Source organism: Leptopilina boulardi, unplaced genomic scaffold (genome assembly GCF_019393585.1).
Source record: "Leptopilina boulardi isolate dan_hultmark-lab unplaced genomic scaffold, ZJU_Lbou_2.1 LbouV2_366, whole genome shotgun sequence".
Taxonomy (NCBI): domain Eukaryota; kingdom Metazoa; phylum Arthropoda; class Insecta; order Hymenoptera; family Figitidae; genus Leptopilina; species Leptopilina boulardi.
The window spans coordinates 497,736-516,403 of record NW_026137936.1 but is presented as its reverse complement, the minus strand read 5'-3'; the positions used below and the strand labels follow the sequence as shown (position 1 = coordinate 516,403).

At 27.6% G+C, this 18,668-nt stretch overlaps 2 protein-coding genes across 8 annotated transcripts in view; one reads left to right on the top strand and one right to left on the bottom strand.

The window, feature by feature from the left end:
• The window catches only part of LOC127286909 (tight junction protein ZO-1), a 99,831-nt gene that overhangs the window by 13,699 nt on the left and 67,464 nt on the right, over nt 1-18,668 (top strand). For 2 of the 3 annotated variants that reach the window (XM_051313542.1, XM_051313545.1), the window contains exon 3: nt 17,837-18,047. In XM_051313542.1, the coding sequence (XP_051169499.1) occupies nt 17,837-18,047 (211 nt within the window). Of the gene's footprint in view, nt 1-8,793; nt 8,999-17,836; nt 18,048-18,668 lie in introns of those variants that run through there. The other variant, XM_051313544.1, reaches the window with a different exon arrangement.
• Nucleotides 9,700-17,966, bottom strand: LOC127286926 (facilitated trehalose transporter Tret1-like). 5 transcript variants are annotated; one of them, XM_051313584.1, is made up of 4 exons: nt 17,830-17,966; nt 13,850-14,646; nt 11,326-12,202; nt 9,700-11,242 (listed from the first exon to the last, which is right to left on the bottom strand). In XM_051313584.1, exons 2-4 carry the CDS (start codon nt 14,073-14,075, stop codon nt 10,732-10,734), a joined length of 1,614 nt encoding a protein of 537 aa, XP_051169541.1. In that variant the 5' UTR covers nt 14,076-14,646; nt 17,830-17,966; the 3' UTR covers nt 9,700-10,731. The 5 variants fall into 5 exon arrangements, with proteins under 5 accessions (XP_051169541.1, XP_051169543.1, XP_051169542.1 ...); XM_051313586.1 differs by having other exon boundaries at nt 13,850-14,068; nt 17,830-17,956; XM_051313585.1 differs by having other exon boundaries at nt 17,800-17,936.

Below are 18,668 nucleotides of genomic sequence, written 5' to 3'. Positions count from 1 at the left end.
TTGGGATTTTGAGGTCACCCTGTACTGCAGCAAATGTGTATATAGTAATCTTCATCAACATAGGCAACTGGTCTCGAAACCGGAAACGCAGGAAGCAAGTTTGCCTCAGGGTCTCTTGGCACGGTCGTTTTTTCACCTTTTTTCGATTAAGTACATCTTGTACCCCCCCTCTCTCTCTCTGTCTCTCTCTATTTTATCTCAAGTGACTTGAAGCAAGTATCCGATATAAACAGAGAGTGTATATATCGAGATCACCTTCTCGTCATTGATGGGGACTAAATAACATACTCTTATAAAATCCCATATACGTGATATATATTCTATATAGACTCTATAGCAATAGATCTTAAATTGCTATACTCTGCGCGCTACAATCAGTCGATCACAATATAATACAAATGATAATCACAAATCGAAGTCGTATCTTTATATGTGTAGTTTCTGTTTTGGGAGTGGCTGGGCAATCTTTTATATCATTTGAGATAAAAATATTGGTACCAACATACATATTCCTCACTAAATAATATCCCCCCATTTTATATTTTCATGCAAATGAAAAAAGATAGATAATGTGAAGTATTGAAATTTTTTTAATTTGAAAAGTCATTTTCGGCGAAATGTAAAATATGGGGACGCATGATTATATTCTAAAAATCATTAGTTAGAATTTTCATTTTATGGAATTTCATTTGTAATAATAATTTTTGAGCCGAATTTTTATTTAACATAATAGGCATTTTAAAGAATTTTTATTGGGTAGAAGTTCATTACATAGAATTTTCTTTCAGATGAATTTTCATTTGTTCGAATTATTATTTGATATATAATTTCCATATAACCGATTTTTCATACTACAGAATTTTTACTTAACCGAAAAATCATTTAACAGAATTTCTAATTGATAGAATTTTCATTTGTTCGAAATTGCAAATGGTCGAACAAACAATCGGCAGAAAGATTTCGGCGCGATTTTTAAAATCAACCAATCAAAAATTATTCATAAAATTGTAATTGGTTGATTTTAAAAATTGCGCCGAAATCTTACTGTCGATTGTTTGTTTGGCCATTTGCAATTTCGTACAAATGAAAATTCTATCAATTAGAAATTCTGTTAAATGATTTTTCGGTTAAGTAAAAATTCTGTAGTATGAAAAATTGGTTAGGTATATTGAAATTATATCAAATAATAATTCGAACAATTGAAAATTCATCTGAAAGAAAATTCTATGCATTGAAATTCTATTCAATAAAAATTCTTTAAAATGCCTATTATGTTAAATGAAAATTCGAGCAAATAAAAATTCGGCTCAAATAAACAATCGAACAAATAAAAATTCTGTGATGTGAATTTTCGGTTATATAAAAATTCTTTAATATAGAAAATCGTTTTGATGAAAATTCTTCAAAATACTATTTCGAACAAATAAAAATTCGACTCAAAAATAATTATGACAAATGAAATTCCATAAAATGAAAATTCTAACTAATGATTTTTAGAACATTATCATGCGTTCCAAAATATGTTAAAGTTTTATTTATAGTTAAATGAAAAATTTCTTGAATAGAAATTCGTCCAAATACCTAAAAAGGGTTTTGCTGTATTAATGTGAAATTTGGTTTAAATAAATTCGACTTAAAAGAAATTTGATTAAATAAAAATTCTGCTAAATGTAAATTCAGTGAAATATAAAAAATTTTACAGTTTGAAAAATTCGAGAAAATGTTATTTTTAACTGGAAAACATCAGTGAATGTAGTTTCATGTCACTATATTTTGCATTATTGAATTCCCACTGTCGAGACATTATTGCGTTAGGGGTTTGATATAAATGGTCGCTGAGATGTTCTAACAAAAAACGTGTCGCTTTAAGAACAGGACTTTTCTCATGTATCAACTGCGATCCGCATATACGTATTAGGCACAAATTGAAGCTCTCTACGCTTTCTGCGTCAATCTTTTACTGCTAATTCTCTATCTTTCACTGCTAATCTTTGATCATGACTGAAATGCGTCAATTGAAATTTACTGCATCGAATTGAAATAAACATGACATTTCAAGAAATTCATTATTGACTATAGTTGTGTGTTTATAACTTTCATTTCAAGTCTTGCGTACATAGTTTTTTTTGCAATAACTTAATTTTTTTTTCATAAATATTCTTAAATGATCTTCATATATTTTTATCGAATTTTTCCAAGGTTTGACATTTCTTTTACAGTTTATTTCATTTTATTTAAAAATTTATTTCGTCATAAAAGTGTATCTTGTCAAATTATAGATATTTTTGAAAATATCCTTTTTATTAACATTTTTTTCTACTAACAAAAATTATAGTACAAGAGCAAAAATTTATAGGTATCTTTTTTTATTGCAAATAAGAGCGCCTGCAATTACATATGATTGAGTTTCATATTAGTGTGTCAGGTTGCATATTGATAGGAGTATATCAAAGACTGCAATATTTTTTTTTATAAAGAAAATAATTAAATATATAGTCAAATTTATTAATATTTATTAATGAGAAATATGTAATGTGTTTTTATGTCAATAATAATAATAATAGTGCAGCCAATTAGATTTATTTTTTCTGGGGTTTCTTGAATTTTTGAATAAAGAAATAAATTTCACAAGTTTTTCGTTGATTGTCTTTAGGTATTTAGTGTGGAAATTTGATTACATAGGGGATAGATTTAGAATTTGCTATTCGTTTACTTTTGAGCTTGAAGATATTAAATGTGTACTGAAGAGAATTCGTGCTTTTGCAAACGATATGCGCATTATAGTACATATGTTAGGCTTTAGAAGGATCTTTTCGAGATGCTCATCCTAATGGAGAAAAAAAATCACTTGAGCCCTTTTATTTTTACCTGGGTGTAAAGTAAAAATTTTCTATATCCTCATTGATTAACAAAATATTTTATTAAACCTCTTTTCAATTCTTGAGGAAAAAATTTATTTGATGTGATACGAATCAAACATATATAATATATTTGAATAGTATAAAAATATATTTGTCTCAGAGCTTATAGCTTAATTTATTTGTTTCAAATAAAAATTTTATTTAAGGATTTAGATGAAATAAATAAATATTTATTTATGAGAGAAATATATTTTATTTTCTTTGGATAGTTAATACTATTTTATAATATGTTTTAATTAAATTCTTTGATTAAAAAAAAAAAAAAAAATTGCAATGATGCAATACAATATGCAATGATGGAAAAACAGAAGAGGATTTAACTAAATAGATTGATTTTCAAGCAGAACGATATATGAATAATTTATCAGAATCTATGGCTATTAAAAATGATACTGAAACTAAACACACATGAATTATTTATTACATTCAAATTCAAGAAACGTTTGTTTGCCCTCATTTTCGTGAGTGAAAGGTGCCTATTGAAAAATTGATTCATATAAAGTCGCGCGCTGGGATTGCATTTTTTTTTTTTTTTTTTTTTTATGAGAAAACGTGCGTTTGACAGTCGATATTATACTTATAAACTGTACAGTTATACTTCTACTTTTATATAGTAGATGGTGTGTGTGCTTTCAACTCAAAACCAGCTTAAAATCTTAAATGCATTTTCACTTTATATATATATATATTATATTGTCGTCGTTGTCGGGCGTCGGGACGCCGGTCGTTGACATGTAACTAACGTCGCTAAATGCGTCACAATCTTTCTTGTCCACGTTTGACTATTACCCAACATGCTATTAACCTCTGTTCCTCCTTCTTGACCTGTCTTAAGACAATATTGTCTCCTTTAAATTGTTGTGTCACTATTTTACAATCATAAAAAATTGCTACTGACAGTGAATGAATTAACAAAAATTTTTCCTACTTGTAAGATTTGACAATAAAAAATAATAATATTTTTTTTGAGAAATTATCTTAGCAGAATAAATGCGAATATTAGAGGTTAAAAAATAATAAACACTGAAATTAATATAATATTGAAAATACAATAAGATTTTAATGATATAATATTGTAAAATTTTAAAGATTTTAAATGTAAGATTTTAATTTTTTAAAGTCATATTGCAGTAACAATCGTGAAACGAGGAAGTATTGAATAAATAAAAATAAAATAAGTAATTTTAAATAACCAATTATTTAAAATAATAATGAATTTCGTTTGATCTGTGAACATATGGATTGTTCACTTTATTTGTCAGTGAGACACAATTTCCGGTGAAGCTCCTGCCGTTGTTATTTAATATATTGAACATATATACTTATATCCACCTACCATATTGAACGAGACTCAATTTTAAGATAGATTCTTCACTTTTCCTCTATTGAACTAATATACCATGATTAGCTCTATAAAATCGAAATGAAACTTAAAAAAAGTCTTCAATTTAATTCAAAATGATTTTTCTTAATATATCATTTTAAAATTAAAAATCTCGAAATTCATCTCTAAAATTTAAAAATTTATTTTCAAAAATTATTTGCTCTAAATAAAATTTTAAGGCACGTGGCAAAAATAAATTTCCAATACAACTATATAAATCGACAATAAATTGTCAATTATCTTCTTCCGCAATCTTTGATTGCTAAGAGTTAATGGAACAATTACTATCTTTATTAATATACAAATTAAATGTTTTTGTAACATACAATCAACAGCTTTTATTGATCATTTATTGAATGTCAAACTCTTCATCTTATACATATTTTACGATAAAGAGAAAATTCTATAAGAACATTCTGAAAAAATCGAATTTAAAAAAAAAATTTCCTTCATAATTTTGAAAAATTTTTCATATATATTTTTACTTCTTAAATTCAGCAGACTAGCGCAAAAATAATCAGAATACGGAGTTAGGATTAAAAAAAATTATTTCCCTAAAGTTCTGAACGTTCAAATGAACGAAATCAATTTTTTTGGTTTATATATATTTTTTAAAAATTACTACAGCAATGAAAAATAAAAAAAAGTATCTACATTAAATACTTAATAAATTATTATGAGCCAAAAGTTTTGAACATTCATATGCACTGAGAAAAATGTTTAGTGAGAGCAACCAAAATTTGAATGGGCCAACAAAAAAATTTTGTTGGTATTTAAGCAACCAAACTATTTGTTTGAGTCAACCAAAAAATTTGGTTGAGTGTTTTTTGTTGGTATAACAAAAATGTTTGGTTGATCAAACAAACAGTTTTTTTTGTAAAATTAAAAATTTTATTCTACCTCATTTCTTTCCTTTTTATCTTTTTTATTTATTTCATTATTTATTTATTATCAATTTAACATTGAATTTATATTTATCCAATTGAATTGGATGAAGATCGGGAGCTCTGACCACTGTACTATCAATCCTCGTGAGAGATTTAAACTGATCTCTTAAGCTATGAGCTGAGAGCGAATCAAATTATTTGGTTGTCGCAACCAAATTTTGGTTAGGACAACAAACCAACCATCATTTGGTTTTTTAGACCAAACTATTTTGTTGTGTTAACCAAATTATTTTGTTGTCGTATTATTAATTTAATAATTGTTTAATTTACTGTTTTATTTTACATGGTCATCATAATTTTTAATAATTTATAGATTTAAAAAAATATTTCGTTCATATGAACGTTCAAAACTTTTGTCTCATAAATTATTAATTTATTTTTGTATACAGAAAGCAATATTTTATAAAAATTTGAAGTTTAAAAAGTATAGTACCTAAACAAATTTTTCGTTCATTTGAACGTACAAAACTTTAGGCACATAAAAAATTAACAAAAGCCTGTCTTAAAATTGTTCTCTCTAAATTTGAATCAGCGACTATTCGCTTATTCGTAGCTGCATACTCTGGGCTGATTAAAATAGCGACTATTCGCTAGCAATCAGCGATTATTCGCTAATAATAAGCTAATTTTCAATGAGTGATTATTCACTTATTCCCAGCTACATACTCTGCGCTAGGAATAAGCGAATAGTCACTAATTCAAAGCGAATAGTCGCTAATTCAGATTTAGAGAGTTGCAAATTAAAGTAAGATTTCTTTCTTAAAGTAAGATTTCTAAAAAAAAATTCGTACTTAAGGAAGTTGCAAAAAAAATTTCGTTTATTTAAATGTTCAAAACTTTTGGCTTATTCCTTTTCTCCATTAAAATACAATTTTCTGTTTACACTGTGTTTTTGACTTTGGATTTTCATTACTATATATATCTATAATAGAACTTTCACAACCTCGAGATTTACTCTCTTTCTGTTATCATATTTCCCGTACCACTTTCAAATCTTGATTAAAGTAGGTTGTGATATCTACAGTGTCGATATGCACTATTGATACTGATATCATCTTCCAACAATTCTTGATAACGTGTGTGGAAAAAGTATTTGGCGTATGTATATATACTCTTATCGGACAACTGCATTTTGACCCCCCATCGTTATACACATATATTTTCATCTCACAAGTAAATTAGGGCATTTTTACTATTATAATATATCAAAAGAAACACTGATTGAATAGATCTAAATTGAGAAAATTCTAGATAATTTTTTATTTATTTTAATTGCATTGGATTTCATTTTATAATTAAAAAAAAAGATACATGATCGTATTGTATATTTAAAATTTTATTTACTTATTTAAGTAATTTTGAATAATTAGATACATTAATTTTTGTGACCATCAGAGTTTGGAATATAAATCATTTTTTTCCTTATAGTTTTTGGTAAGAATTTCATTTTGCTTTCCGGTATATGTAGTTTGGAATAATTTCCTTTGTCTTCTGATATAGTTTGGAATAATTTAATATAACTTTACGCGAAAATAATGGTTTTCATTTTACAAAATTTCTATTAGAATATCTGAATTTGTAACGTCGCGACATCATCCCTCGTTATTTTCAGATGCGCCGGCAAAGCCACTGTATATTACAACCCTGCGCGTTCAGTCTTCCCCGTGAAAGCAATCCGAAAACGTCTTCTCTCGCGACTTTCTTCACATTTAATAAAAAGAGAAGAAATAAATAAATAAGTGCGAAAAATTATCAACAGTGCAAAACATTCACATTTTATTGTTTTTAACAATTTAGTTGAGCTTTCAATTTTTAAAATGAAATCAATACTTAATAATTATCTGATACTATATTTTATATTATTTTTTTAATAAAAGAGATTATTTTTCTGTTTTCAAAATGAAAACAAATTTTTTAACTTTTAATGCAAAATTACACTAAATTATATATTAAATTCTTGTGCAGGACAAGTTTTCCATAAAGCAGTTTCATATTTTGACAAAAGACTGCGCATTTAAAACATGCTACCATTCGAGTTAATGGAATGTTAGCAATAATTTCGCAGTTGAACAGCATTGTTGTCTCTCGTCCAATAACCATAAAATATACACTTGGCAGCTAACGGACATTATTCATTTTATAAATTCTAAAATAGGATTGCCCAAAAATAGAAATCCCTTTCTTATTCTTTATAACTGGTCCATTATTTGTTTTTTACGTTCACTTTTTTTTTGAAACACTTTCTCACGGTGATTTAATTTTAAAATTAAAAACTTATTGTCACGCGGATGAAGAGAAATTTAAGAAAATCAGGAGTAAAGAAATTTATAATATACAAAATTAAGAGTGAAGAAAATTTATAGAAAGAGAAATGAAACAATGAAAGTTGAATTATTTTGTAAGATTTGGAAATATCAACTACTGAAATTGTTATTATATCATCATGGCGTACATGAGGGTACAGAATAATTGCAATCTTATGTGCTTTGCATCTCTGTAAGCGCAGTAGAAATGTCTCTTTTTTTCTTCTCATGCTTCCTGGATTCTGGTGACTTGGGCTTCTCATGATCGCATCTCTCTTTACCTTTTGTAAAAGGAAATAACAAGAACAAGAAGAAGTATATATACCCGCCATCCAATAACGTGCTGCCTCTCGGCGACATGTGCTCGCCACTAAGCGTATATACTACTATTTATAATACTCTGAATCACGCATGCACTGGTCACGAACTTTGATTCTGCACGATTTCACGTGGTTTCCACCACTAAACTCTTTTTTTCTTCCCCAAAAAACCTTCCAGGAAACAGGATTCAGAGTCTTTGAGAAAATGAGAGATGAATCCTAAAATTATTATTATTCTTGATAATATGTATATATATATATTTGTTGCAAATATCATCTATATATGTTCAGTGTTTAGAAAGCTGCGAAGAGCTAATTATATAAAGAGTAAACAGAAAGGAAAGGAAGTATAACGAACCGAAAGACAAGTGTATAAAAAAGGAGAAAAAAAAACGTCGACTGGAAGGAAATAAGAGAAACAAGAAAGAGGACCAAAATATGACAGACGAGATCTGATCTTGGAAGATGTTGGCGTTCTAAAACATTGTATATGCCGTCATTCTAAATATTATTCTACATAATGAATTATGTGGAAAGAGTTATTCATTTGGATATCACAATAATTAGTCCCAAATATCCACTAAAATTTTTGAGCCTAACGGATTAAACATCAATAAAACTACTTATTGTGTTTGTTATACACTATATGATGCAATCAAAAGAGAGATTTTTCAACTAAAAAAATTTACTCCTTACAATAGATACAATTCTATCAAAATTTAATATCTTCATAATTAAAAATTTTTGTTTCATTTTAAATTTACACAATCAATGAATTACAATTTCAACACGAATATACGACCCCTTTGGGATGAAAACGATACTGGAAAATTCAAGAAAATTAAGATCATCTTCTTTGGCGATAGATAATTACCAAATATTTGGTGCGATAAAAGAGATTGTTGAATTTAAAAGTGTTAAAATTTGGTTTAATTATGTATGGAGATTCGGAAAGATGTTTTTACGATGGAGGAGCGAATTGCGAACAAAATGGACCGTTACCAGCTCAACTGGGTTATTTTTTCCCCGTAAATGGCCTGTATTGCATTGCAATTCCATCTTCACATCATCGACCAGAAGCTGCTGCTTCACACTCTCCTCGTTTGTCGCGTCAAACCCTTTGGTGAGTCTCTTCCATTCTTATATATAGTCGCGTCACCCTCTATGTCCTTATAATGGTCCTTTGCCGTTTGCATTTTAATCACACACATTCTACCCTTTGTTTTTCACATTCTCTATACCTTCTCCCAAGGTTCTCGTAATTCTCACTCCCCAGAAACTTCTTAAGAATAATAACCAAATGCACTGGTGGTATACAACATATAGATGTATGTAATTTGTTTTTCAAATTTTTTACACTTGTTTTTGTTATAAAATTTCTTATGAATTTTTGAAAATAAAATAGAAAAAGTAAAAAGGCATTTTCTAGGCGTATAAATTATTTTTCTTTAAAATATTTTCTTTCGCATGCATGCTAATTGTAAAGCCTTACAGAGAAACAAGTGAGAGGAGTCTACTAAGTAGATCATTTCTAGTTAATTTAATTATGTGTCACGTCAGGCAAAGATGTAATATCGAAAGACTTGATATTGATAAAAGAAAGTCCCGCTTTCTGTGTAAATATATATATATATATATATATATTATATTGGAGAGATGCAGTTATAAGAACACGGTAGAAATTTGTCATTGAACCCGTTATATGCGCTGTTTACCAACTCAGTGTTACATATTTCATTAAAATGATAAGGCAAATATTCAACAAGTTAGATTTATAAACATTCGCGATCTCTCGAGATTTAAATCGAAAAATTTCCATGATATCGTAAAATATATTTATTCACGTCTTTTAAATATTACTATACAAGTTGAGCATTATACAACTTAAATTAATTTACAAATATATAATCGAAAGCAAAACAATAATATAATGAATAAAATAATTATACAACACTCTACATATATACGAGTATTACGTTTTCTCTATTAGGAAAATAAAAAATAACTTATATAAATCATTTCCAATTTTTTTGTCTAATTTTATATTCTCATTGTATGAGAAGATTTCTTTTAATTTATTTATAATAGATCTAATTTATAAATAATATCTTAACATGCAGTCAAATCTAGAACCAAAATCTCATATTATAGAAAGTTGAGACATAAAATTTTTTTATATAAAGAAAAAAAAAATAGATTCTTTTTACGAACTTGAAGATTGCAATCCAAACGTAAACAATCATAATTCGGCTGTCAAGAAATCTTTTCTTGACTTTTCAATTTTTTTTCCCTATACTTTGTTAAAATTTTTTTTGAAAACTAAAAAAGATACAGTTAAATTTGTCAAATTTCCTTTTGAAAATTTCACTATTTTTCTGATGAGATTTTATATAATTACATTTAACATTACTGAAATTTTCATTGTTGTTCTTCATCATTTTTTTATCTGTTAAAGAACGCGTCGCATTAACGTTATCAATATTGTCTTCTGATTATTTCAATTGACCTATGAATATATTCTCTCATGGTACACAGCCATTTTTATCTCTTTTGATAACCAAAATCCAATCTTAATTATACAATTCTCATTATTATCGGGAATAGAATCAGTGAGATCTCACAGGTGAAGTGGGTCAGCGAATATTTTCACTGATTTTACTAGTAAAATATTCTTTAATTGACAGTGATATTATTTTCCCTATAACATTGTACAATAACCGTGAATTTTCACTGATTCTGTTAAAGTGACTAAAATCAAATCTTGATTATGACTGTTATTCTCTCTCTAAAAAAAAATACTTAAATCATTCTACACTTTGATTTGATATTTTCTCTTATTACTAAAAATTGAATTGTTCAACAAGAACTACTGGATATTTGTTTTGTCTTTTGAGAATCATCACAATCAGAATCACTAATTGTTTCATCGATATTTTTCCCAGACAATTTCACTTGTATTTCGTGTAATGTTTTTCCTTTTGTTTCGGGTACAAAAAAAATTGCAAACACAGTTGCCAAAGCGCATTGACTACAGAAAAACCAAAAAGTGTTCGATTGACCAATCAAAAGAGCAAGTGTGTGAAAAAATTTAGTGACAAGAAAAACAAGAAACCAGTTAATCACAAATGATATACTGCTCGCAATTGCTCTTGATTTTTGTGGAAATAATTCTCCAACCATAGCGTAGGGAACCGAACCATATCCCACAGAAAATACAAAATTGAATGAACCAAGACAAAGTAGTGGCAACCATCCAATGGACGATAAATCAACTCCATCCTCCTTCAACTTAAAGTAGTAACTTAAAATTCCAATCCAAACTGTCATTGCAAAGCCGGATACAATCAATAGAGGTTTTCTTCCGAACCTGTTGAAAATGTTCTAAATTATTATTATCATCATCGAAATTATAAATGAACTTGCAAATTCAAAGTACTTCAATTGACGTACCTATCAATCGTGATACCAACGACTATGGCCATGATGACTTCAATCAAACCAATGATAATTGTTGCCAAATATGGATCAATGGTACTTCCAGCGTCGGTGAAAATGGTGACAGTATAAAAAAGAACAGCATCAATACCACACATTTGTTGAAACCACATAAGTCCCAAACACGAACGTAAAGCCCTTCTACCAGCAACAGTGCCAATTAAATCACGAATTCCACCCTTTCTATTTTTTGCCTCTTCCACATCTTCAAGAAGTATCGCAACTTCCTGATTGACATCATATTTTGCACCTCGCAAAATTTTTAAAACTGCTATTGCCTCCAATTTTCTACCTTGTCCCAATAACCACATTGGCGCTTCTGGCATTAATGAAATACAAGCCAAAAATGGCACCAAACTTAAACAACATGCAATGTTAAATGTTCGATATTCAAGATATGCACCAGCTGTATAAGAGAAAACAATTCCCAATGAGAAAAAGAATGGAAAAAATGTTCCCATTGCACCTCGTAATGATGGTTCGGCTATTTCGCCAATATAAACTGGAACAAGAACACCCGCTGCACCAGATCCAATTCCACCCATTAGTCTTCCAATATAGAGCCAAGGTAGTGATCTACCGAAAATCAACATTATCCAAGAAATTAAACATGGTGTTGTTGTTATTCCAATTGCCAATCGTCTTCCATATAAATTAGCTAAAGTACCAGCGGGAATTGATCCTATCATTGCTCCAAGAGGCATTAGTGATGAGATCCAAGAGCATTCGCTATCTGTCATGTTAACGAGGAATGAATCCGATGAATTTAAATATCCTATGGTTGGAGATGACCAGGCCAAGGCCATGCCACTTTGGCTCACCGTCAAACCAGCTGAAAAATTTTGGTTTTTCATTTTTAAAATATTTTTCTTACAAAAGAATAATACCTTCATGTTAGGTTAGTAGTGCTATACGAAAGTTAAACTAATTTTCTAAATGTCGTTTACTAAAGAATCCACAAATTTAAAGTTGCTGCTAAACTACTGTACATCAGGTTTTGTTTCTTAAAATTCTATACAAAAAGATCCAAAATAAATAGTGGAATGGATTTTAAGTTTTTAAACCTCTAATGTTAAGAAGTTATTAAAATTCAAAAAGAGTAGGTATGCTTACATTTTAAAAATAAACTTTCCAAGTTTTTGTATTTTTTAACATTTATTAGTCTCTTTCTTCTTTTAAATTTTTACTTCTTTGGATCTTTTCCGTCGTTAAAAAAATCAAACTTTAAAAATTCAAATTCTCTTTTTGTATTATTAATTACACAGGCACACAAAAAAGAAAAAGCTGTTTGGCCGAGACACTAAACTAGTCTATTTCCATGTATTTTTTCACGCTGAATCCGAATCCGAAGTCAGAATTATCAGATTGGCTTTTATTTTTGAGATAAACTCAAAAAACTGCGCTCAGAAAGAAAAATAAAATCAAAAAGTTAAAAAATTTTTGAATGTCACTGCGATAATGTAATTCCATGTATTTTTTGTCACTGAATCCGAATCCAAAGTCAGAATTGTTAGATTCGATTCGCTCAAATTTTTGAGATAATTGCAAAAAAAAACGCAAGTAACAAAAAACTCAAAATACTCAAAATCAGTTTTTTGGAATTATCTTCAAAATTTGAGCCAATCTGTCAATTCTGACTTCTAATTCGGATTCAGCGTGAAAAAATACATGAAAATGCACTATCGTAGTGTTTCGGCAAAAAAAAAAAATTTCTTTGAGCTAAAATCGCCAAAAACTGATAAAAATTCTGAATTAGGGGCACAGATAATTTTTTTTGTCGAAACACTACAATAGTGCATTTTCATGTATTTTTTCACGCTGAATCCGAATTAGAAGTCAGAATCTAACAATTCTGACTTTGGATTCGGATTCAGCGTCGTTCTGAGCAGTTTTTTGAGTTTATCTCAAAAATAAAAGCCAATCTGATAATTATGACTTCGGATTCGGATTCAGCGTGAAAAAATACATGGTAATAGACTAGTGTAGTGTCTCGGTCAAACCACATTTTACTTTTTGTGTGCCTGTGTTATTCTAATGATTTGTCAAAAAACAAATTTATTTTCTATAAAAATTGTGTTTCTAATTTTTAAAGATTTGTAATGTCTTTCAATAGTGGGTACAATCCGATTTTTCAAAATATTCTCAAAATCAAAACTTCCATAGAAGAATTCAATTTCTATATATATAAGAATATAAATGTTCTTTATAAAAATATATAAATCTTACCAATAATGTTCGTTTGTTTTAACTGGTTTTTTCTCGTGAAAGATACTATAAATATGCTTTCCTCTCTATTATTTGAAATAAACATAAAAGATAATAAAATTGATTTCGAAATCTTTCCAATTCTTGGCAATAATGTCTTGTCAATGACTTTATCGTACAAGAACCACTTTAATCATTTTTTTTTTTTTTTGTTTGTTTTAGAATATGTAATTTTTCAATACACCTGTATTTAAAAAAGAAATCTTGTACTTACCAACTAGAGTTGCAAGAAATTGAAACAACTTTTTGCCCTCTTGTCTAGGTTGAGACGATGTATTTGTTTTTGTCACTCCACCGTATTCAACAATAATTGTATTTTTTTCAAGAACTGGTGAAATTATTGATTTTGTAAGATGACTCAATTCCGTGGGTTCTTCCACAGAAGTGACAGCATCCGTTATTAATTTGCCGTTTAACATTCTGGCAGATTCTTCTGTCATTTTGAAAATTGAGAGGTTATTTAATAAATTTGATTGATGCTATAGTTCATGCTTCTTTGAACTTTTAAATTAATAAACGTATTAACTGAATTTTTAACAATTTAATTGCAATAAAACAATCTAAGCATCTGTCTCCATAAATTCTTTGTTATTGAAAATTCGAATTCTTTTTTTTTTTTGTTTTTTTAATAATGGAAATGCTTTCTGACTGTCACTGTCAGTTCTGAAGTGAAAAATACAGCCAACACTACTGTCGTTTTGATCTTTAAAAATGAAGATCGGCCTTGAATCTCTTTAATCACATCGGTTACTTTGAATGGCAATGAATCATTACGAAAAGATCAATTGGTACTTGAATCAGCCTGGGATTCTATTCTCAAAGACCCTCTGTCTCTGTCTTTCTCTCTCTCGTCACACACATCAGAGTCTTCGTATACGAAGGATTGATTATACTTTACATCCGGGGGAAATAAATAGAAAAAAACAATTTTTTTAACTGGTTCACTCCTTAAAAAAAGGCGTTCGCCTTCCTATGATATCTCACACTGACTGCGCGAAATTAATCTCGGGACTGAAAAAAAAAATGATAAAGTTGCCTTATTCTTCCCTGACAGAGTTCCCATCTAATCTCGTTTATTTATTTAGAGTTTTATTTTTACGCTTATTTTAATTTCGACATTTTTCCTTTAGTATATACATATATATATATACAGGGTGTTCCAAAAGTATGGAAACTTGCAAATATCTCGAAAAGTACGCATTTTCGTGATACTTCTTTTTTTACTGTTGGGTCTATGGACAAATTTTTTGGCATCAAAAATGTTTTTTTTGGGAACAACTTTTGTTTTGAATATTTTTCACGAAAATGCGTACTTTTCGAGATATTTACAAGTTTCCATACCTTTGAAACACCCTGTATAGTTATACAGCTTATAAAGATTATTATATATGACTTTCAGGAAAAAAAAATTGAAAATTTCAATAATATTGAAGGATTTTTATTTATTTTCAATTCTTGTACATATAATATATATTTGTTTTATATATACCTTAAAGATAGGTGTGAAGTGCAGTCTTTTAATTGAATATAGTGTACTTTGTTAATAGGTGAGGTTTGATAGCAGATTTTATTGTCTGATAATAATGAATACAAAAATGTAGATTGACGTCAGATTCGAGATTCAACCTAACATTGTCAGTTGTTACCGGTATATTCGGAATGTACTTTCAACACGTAAATCACGTAAATATTTACTTGGTTAATTAATGCATTTCATGTAGAATAATCAATAAATTAGTAAATTTTAATTAATATTAATTGTTTTTGATTAGTTATAAATTTTTAAGATATTGTTTTGTATTGATTACAATTAATAAATTTAAAATTAGGTTTTCATTTTTTTTATATTAGAGCGACTCCACGTCAAGTGATCGCACCGATTTTTGGTATTTTGGTAAATTTTTATGAAATTGATAATTTGAATTCCTTTAAGGGTTAAAATAAGAAATCCCAAATATTTTTGAAAAATTCAAAATATTTTTCAAAATATTGCAAATTTAATTTTTTTGTAATTTTTTTTTTTTTGATTTATTATAACTTTCATAATTTGTTTAACCAATCGGTAACTAAATAATTTTTGTCACGAAAACTATGAGATATACCATCTTTTTCATGGTCTTGAAATTTTTCAGTATATTGTAGAGAATGTTCATAAATTTTTATAAAGAAATTGAAGATATTTTTTTAATAACAATTAAAATTTTACATTTTTTTGTGAAAATACGAGAAATTGAAAAAAATTATCTTGATTGGTTAAAAATTACGAAAAAATATTTTGAATTTTTGAAAAATACTTGGTATTTCTTATTTTAACCCTTAAAGGAACCGAAATTATCAATTTCATAAAAATTTATCAAAATAACAAAAATTGATGAGATCACTTGACATGGAGTCGCTCATCTATTTGCAATATTTATAAAAAAAATGTAAACTTAAGTAACAAGTTTTATAAGTTTATATAAACTTAATTGAGTTTTAATAAAATTTAGAATTGCAATTATTTTATTAAAATTTGGAAAACTTCAAGAAGTTAAAAAATTTTTACTGATCTAGACAATTTTTTCCAATAATAGAGTTTTTAATTTTCTCAAGTAAAACTTTTATAATGTTTAAAGTAAAAATTTTATTTTTTAAAAAAATTATGTAAAATTTTGTACAAAAGGGCATTTTTAGTTTATTAATAAATAAAGGTATAAATTATCTGAGTGGAGAAAAAAAATGCAATAAGTGAATTTGAAATATAATCTTAAAAAATATTGATACTGTAATAACGAAGGAGGGTCGATAAGGTCTGTTTTGACCCACCTTGAAATTTTTGAGCAAATGATTGAAATTTATTTTCCGGCAAAGAAAAATGATATTTTTAATGATTACAGGTGAAATGAGAGTGTTTTTGACATATTAACCCCTTAATACTAAAAGAATTTTTTTTTCAAAAAACGGACAAAATTTTCAATTTAAAAATTTTGTTTGTTCCTCATTTTTGTCCGTTTTTGAAAAAAAAACCCTTAGTACTAAGGGGTTAATATGTCCAAAACACCCTCATTTCTCCTGTAATTATCAAAAATATCATTTTTCTTTGACGGAAAATAAATTTTAAATAAAGCGAAAAAGATACTATTTAACAGTGGATGAAATTAAAATTATATATATACGTCTTTAAAGAGACAACGTAAATATATATAATGCGAAACATTGCGTGTTTTGGGAAGAACTGATATCGTGACAAGACTCATTGATAAAAATCTTTTTCTTCATTTACAAAGATATTTATTTCTACTATATTTCGGAAGATATGATAAGACTTATGTTTGAAGGCGGTTATATATATATATCCTAAGGATCACATACTTTATAATAGAAAGAAAACATTTTTTATCCTTATCTTCGTTTTTTTCCGTTAATGATCCTCTTATCACAGATATGCGAACATATATATATATATTTTTTGCATGACGAGCATTTCCCATGCGGAAATAATTTCATGTTTTTGTAAAAATAATTTTTTTCTAAAATATATTATACTAAAAAATATATATTTTCATTTCAAATTTGAATTTTCTATTTTTTTATAAGAAATGTTGTATTTGAAATTAAAACATTACTTTTACAAAATAGAATTTTTTTTTTTCATAAATAATTTGATAAACTTAGTACTAAAATAGTACCGATTTTAGGTATCAAAATAGATCCAAATGACAATTTAGTACCTAAAGTCGATATTAAATTAATACTTTTCGTTTTACAGTGTTAAAATACATAAATTATAAATAATGTTTAATAAATTAGTTTTATTTAAATAAACTTTCATTTTTTCTGCAGTAATTGATTTAAAATGTAAATTTTTGTTAAATGAATAATTTTTCTTTAAATCACGAACTTTTGGATTTAAATATATATTGTCGACTACTTTCTCTTGTCTATTAAATGATTTTCCCAGGTCAATCAGAGAGAATATTGCTTTAGGGTATTGTAAGAAGTATTTTTTTTTTAAATAAAAATAATTGATGGATATACAAATCATTATGGTGACAGAGCGAATTTTTTAAATGAAAATTGAAAATGATGATATAACTGTGTAAATAATAAATAAAAGAGATATTGACATAATTAGAACGTATAAAGAAACTTATAGTTGTATATATATATAATATATAGGCAAACCTTTTCTTATATATAATGTGAATTATTTACTTTACAGTCCGGACGTGGAAACGAGACGTTGCAGCGATTCTAGTGAATTTCAAGAATCTTCAGGTACAGGAGGAATTTCTGCTTCTCAAATTACAGTTCCAGCTCCAATATCAGTTCCACCTGTAAATCACCATCGGGAATCCTACTTTCCTTCCAATGGAATTGATTCAAATTCGGATCCAATTCTTGAGGTGTTGGAGGAACCAGTCGACGAACCGGTGAGTTTATCAAAATTTATATATTTTGGTGTTAATGCTCTTCCTGCCTTTTTAATAATGAAATCATTTTACGTGGATTATTGACTTTAAATAGACTCTTATCATTAGCTTGAAATATATATCGTCACTCTTTAAGAATTGATCAATTTTATTTACTTATCTATTGTTTGTAAAGTTTCTGTAGCGGTATAGAATACTCATTTTATTATCTTGAGAATGTAATTACATATTCATTAGTCGTACTAAACAGATGAAAATTACATCATTTTAATATGGCATTTAATTGCTTATAATGAAAGTGTATTTATTTATTGAAAGCTTAAGAAGAAAATATTTTTAAAAAATACTCACATTTTTCGATGTAAGACATTTTTTTTTTTTAATTTTTATAAACCGATTATTGGATATTATAATTTTACCTTATTGAAAAAAGTTATATCAAGAAATAATTTTATTAACCTCCCTGAAGTTGGCGTCGACGCTCAGCGTCGAAAATTATTTTTTATGGGACCAAAAATACCAAATCATTTTTAAAAACGTTTTCGGTCCACATAATACCTTGAAAAGTATTTCTCAAGGTATTATTTGGACCGAAAGTATTTTTCAAACAATAATTTGATA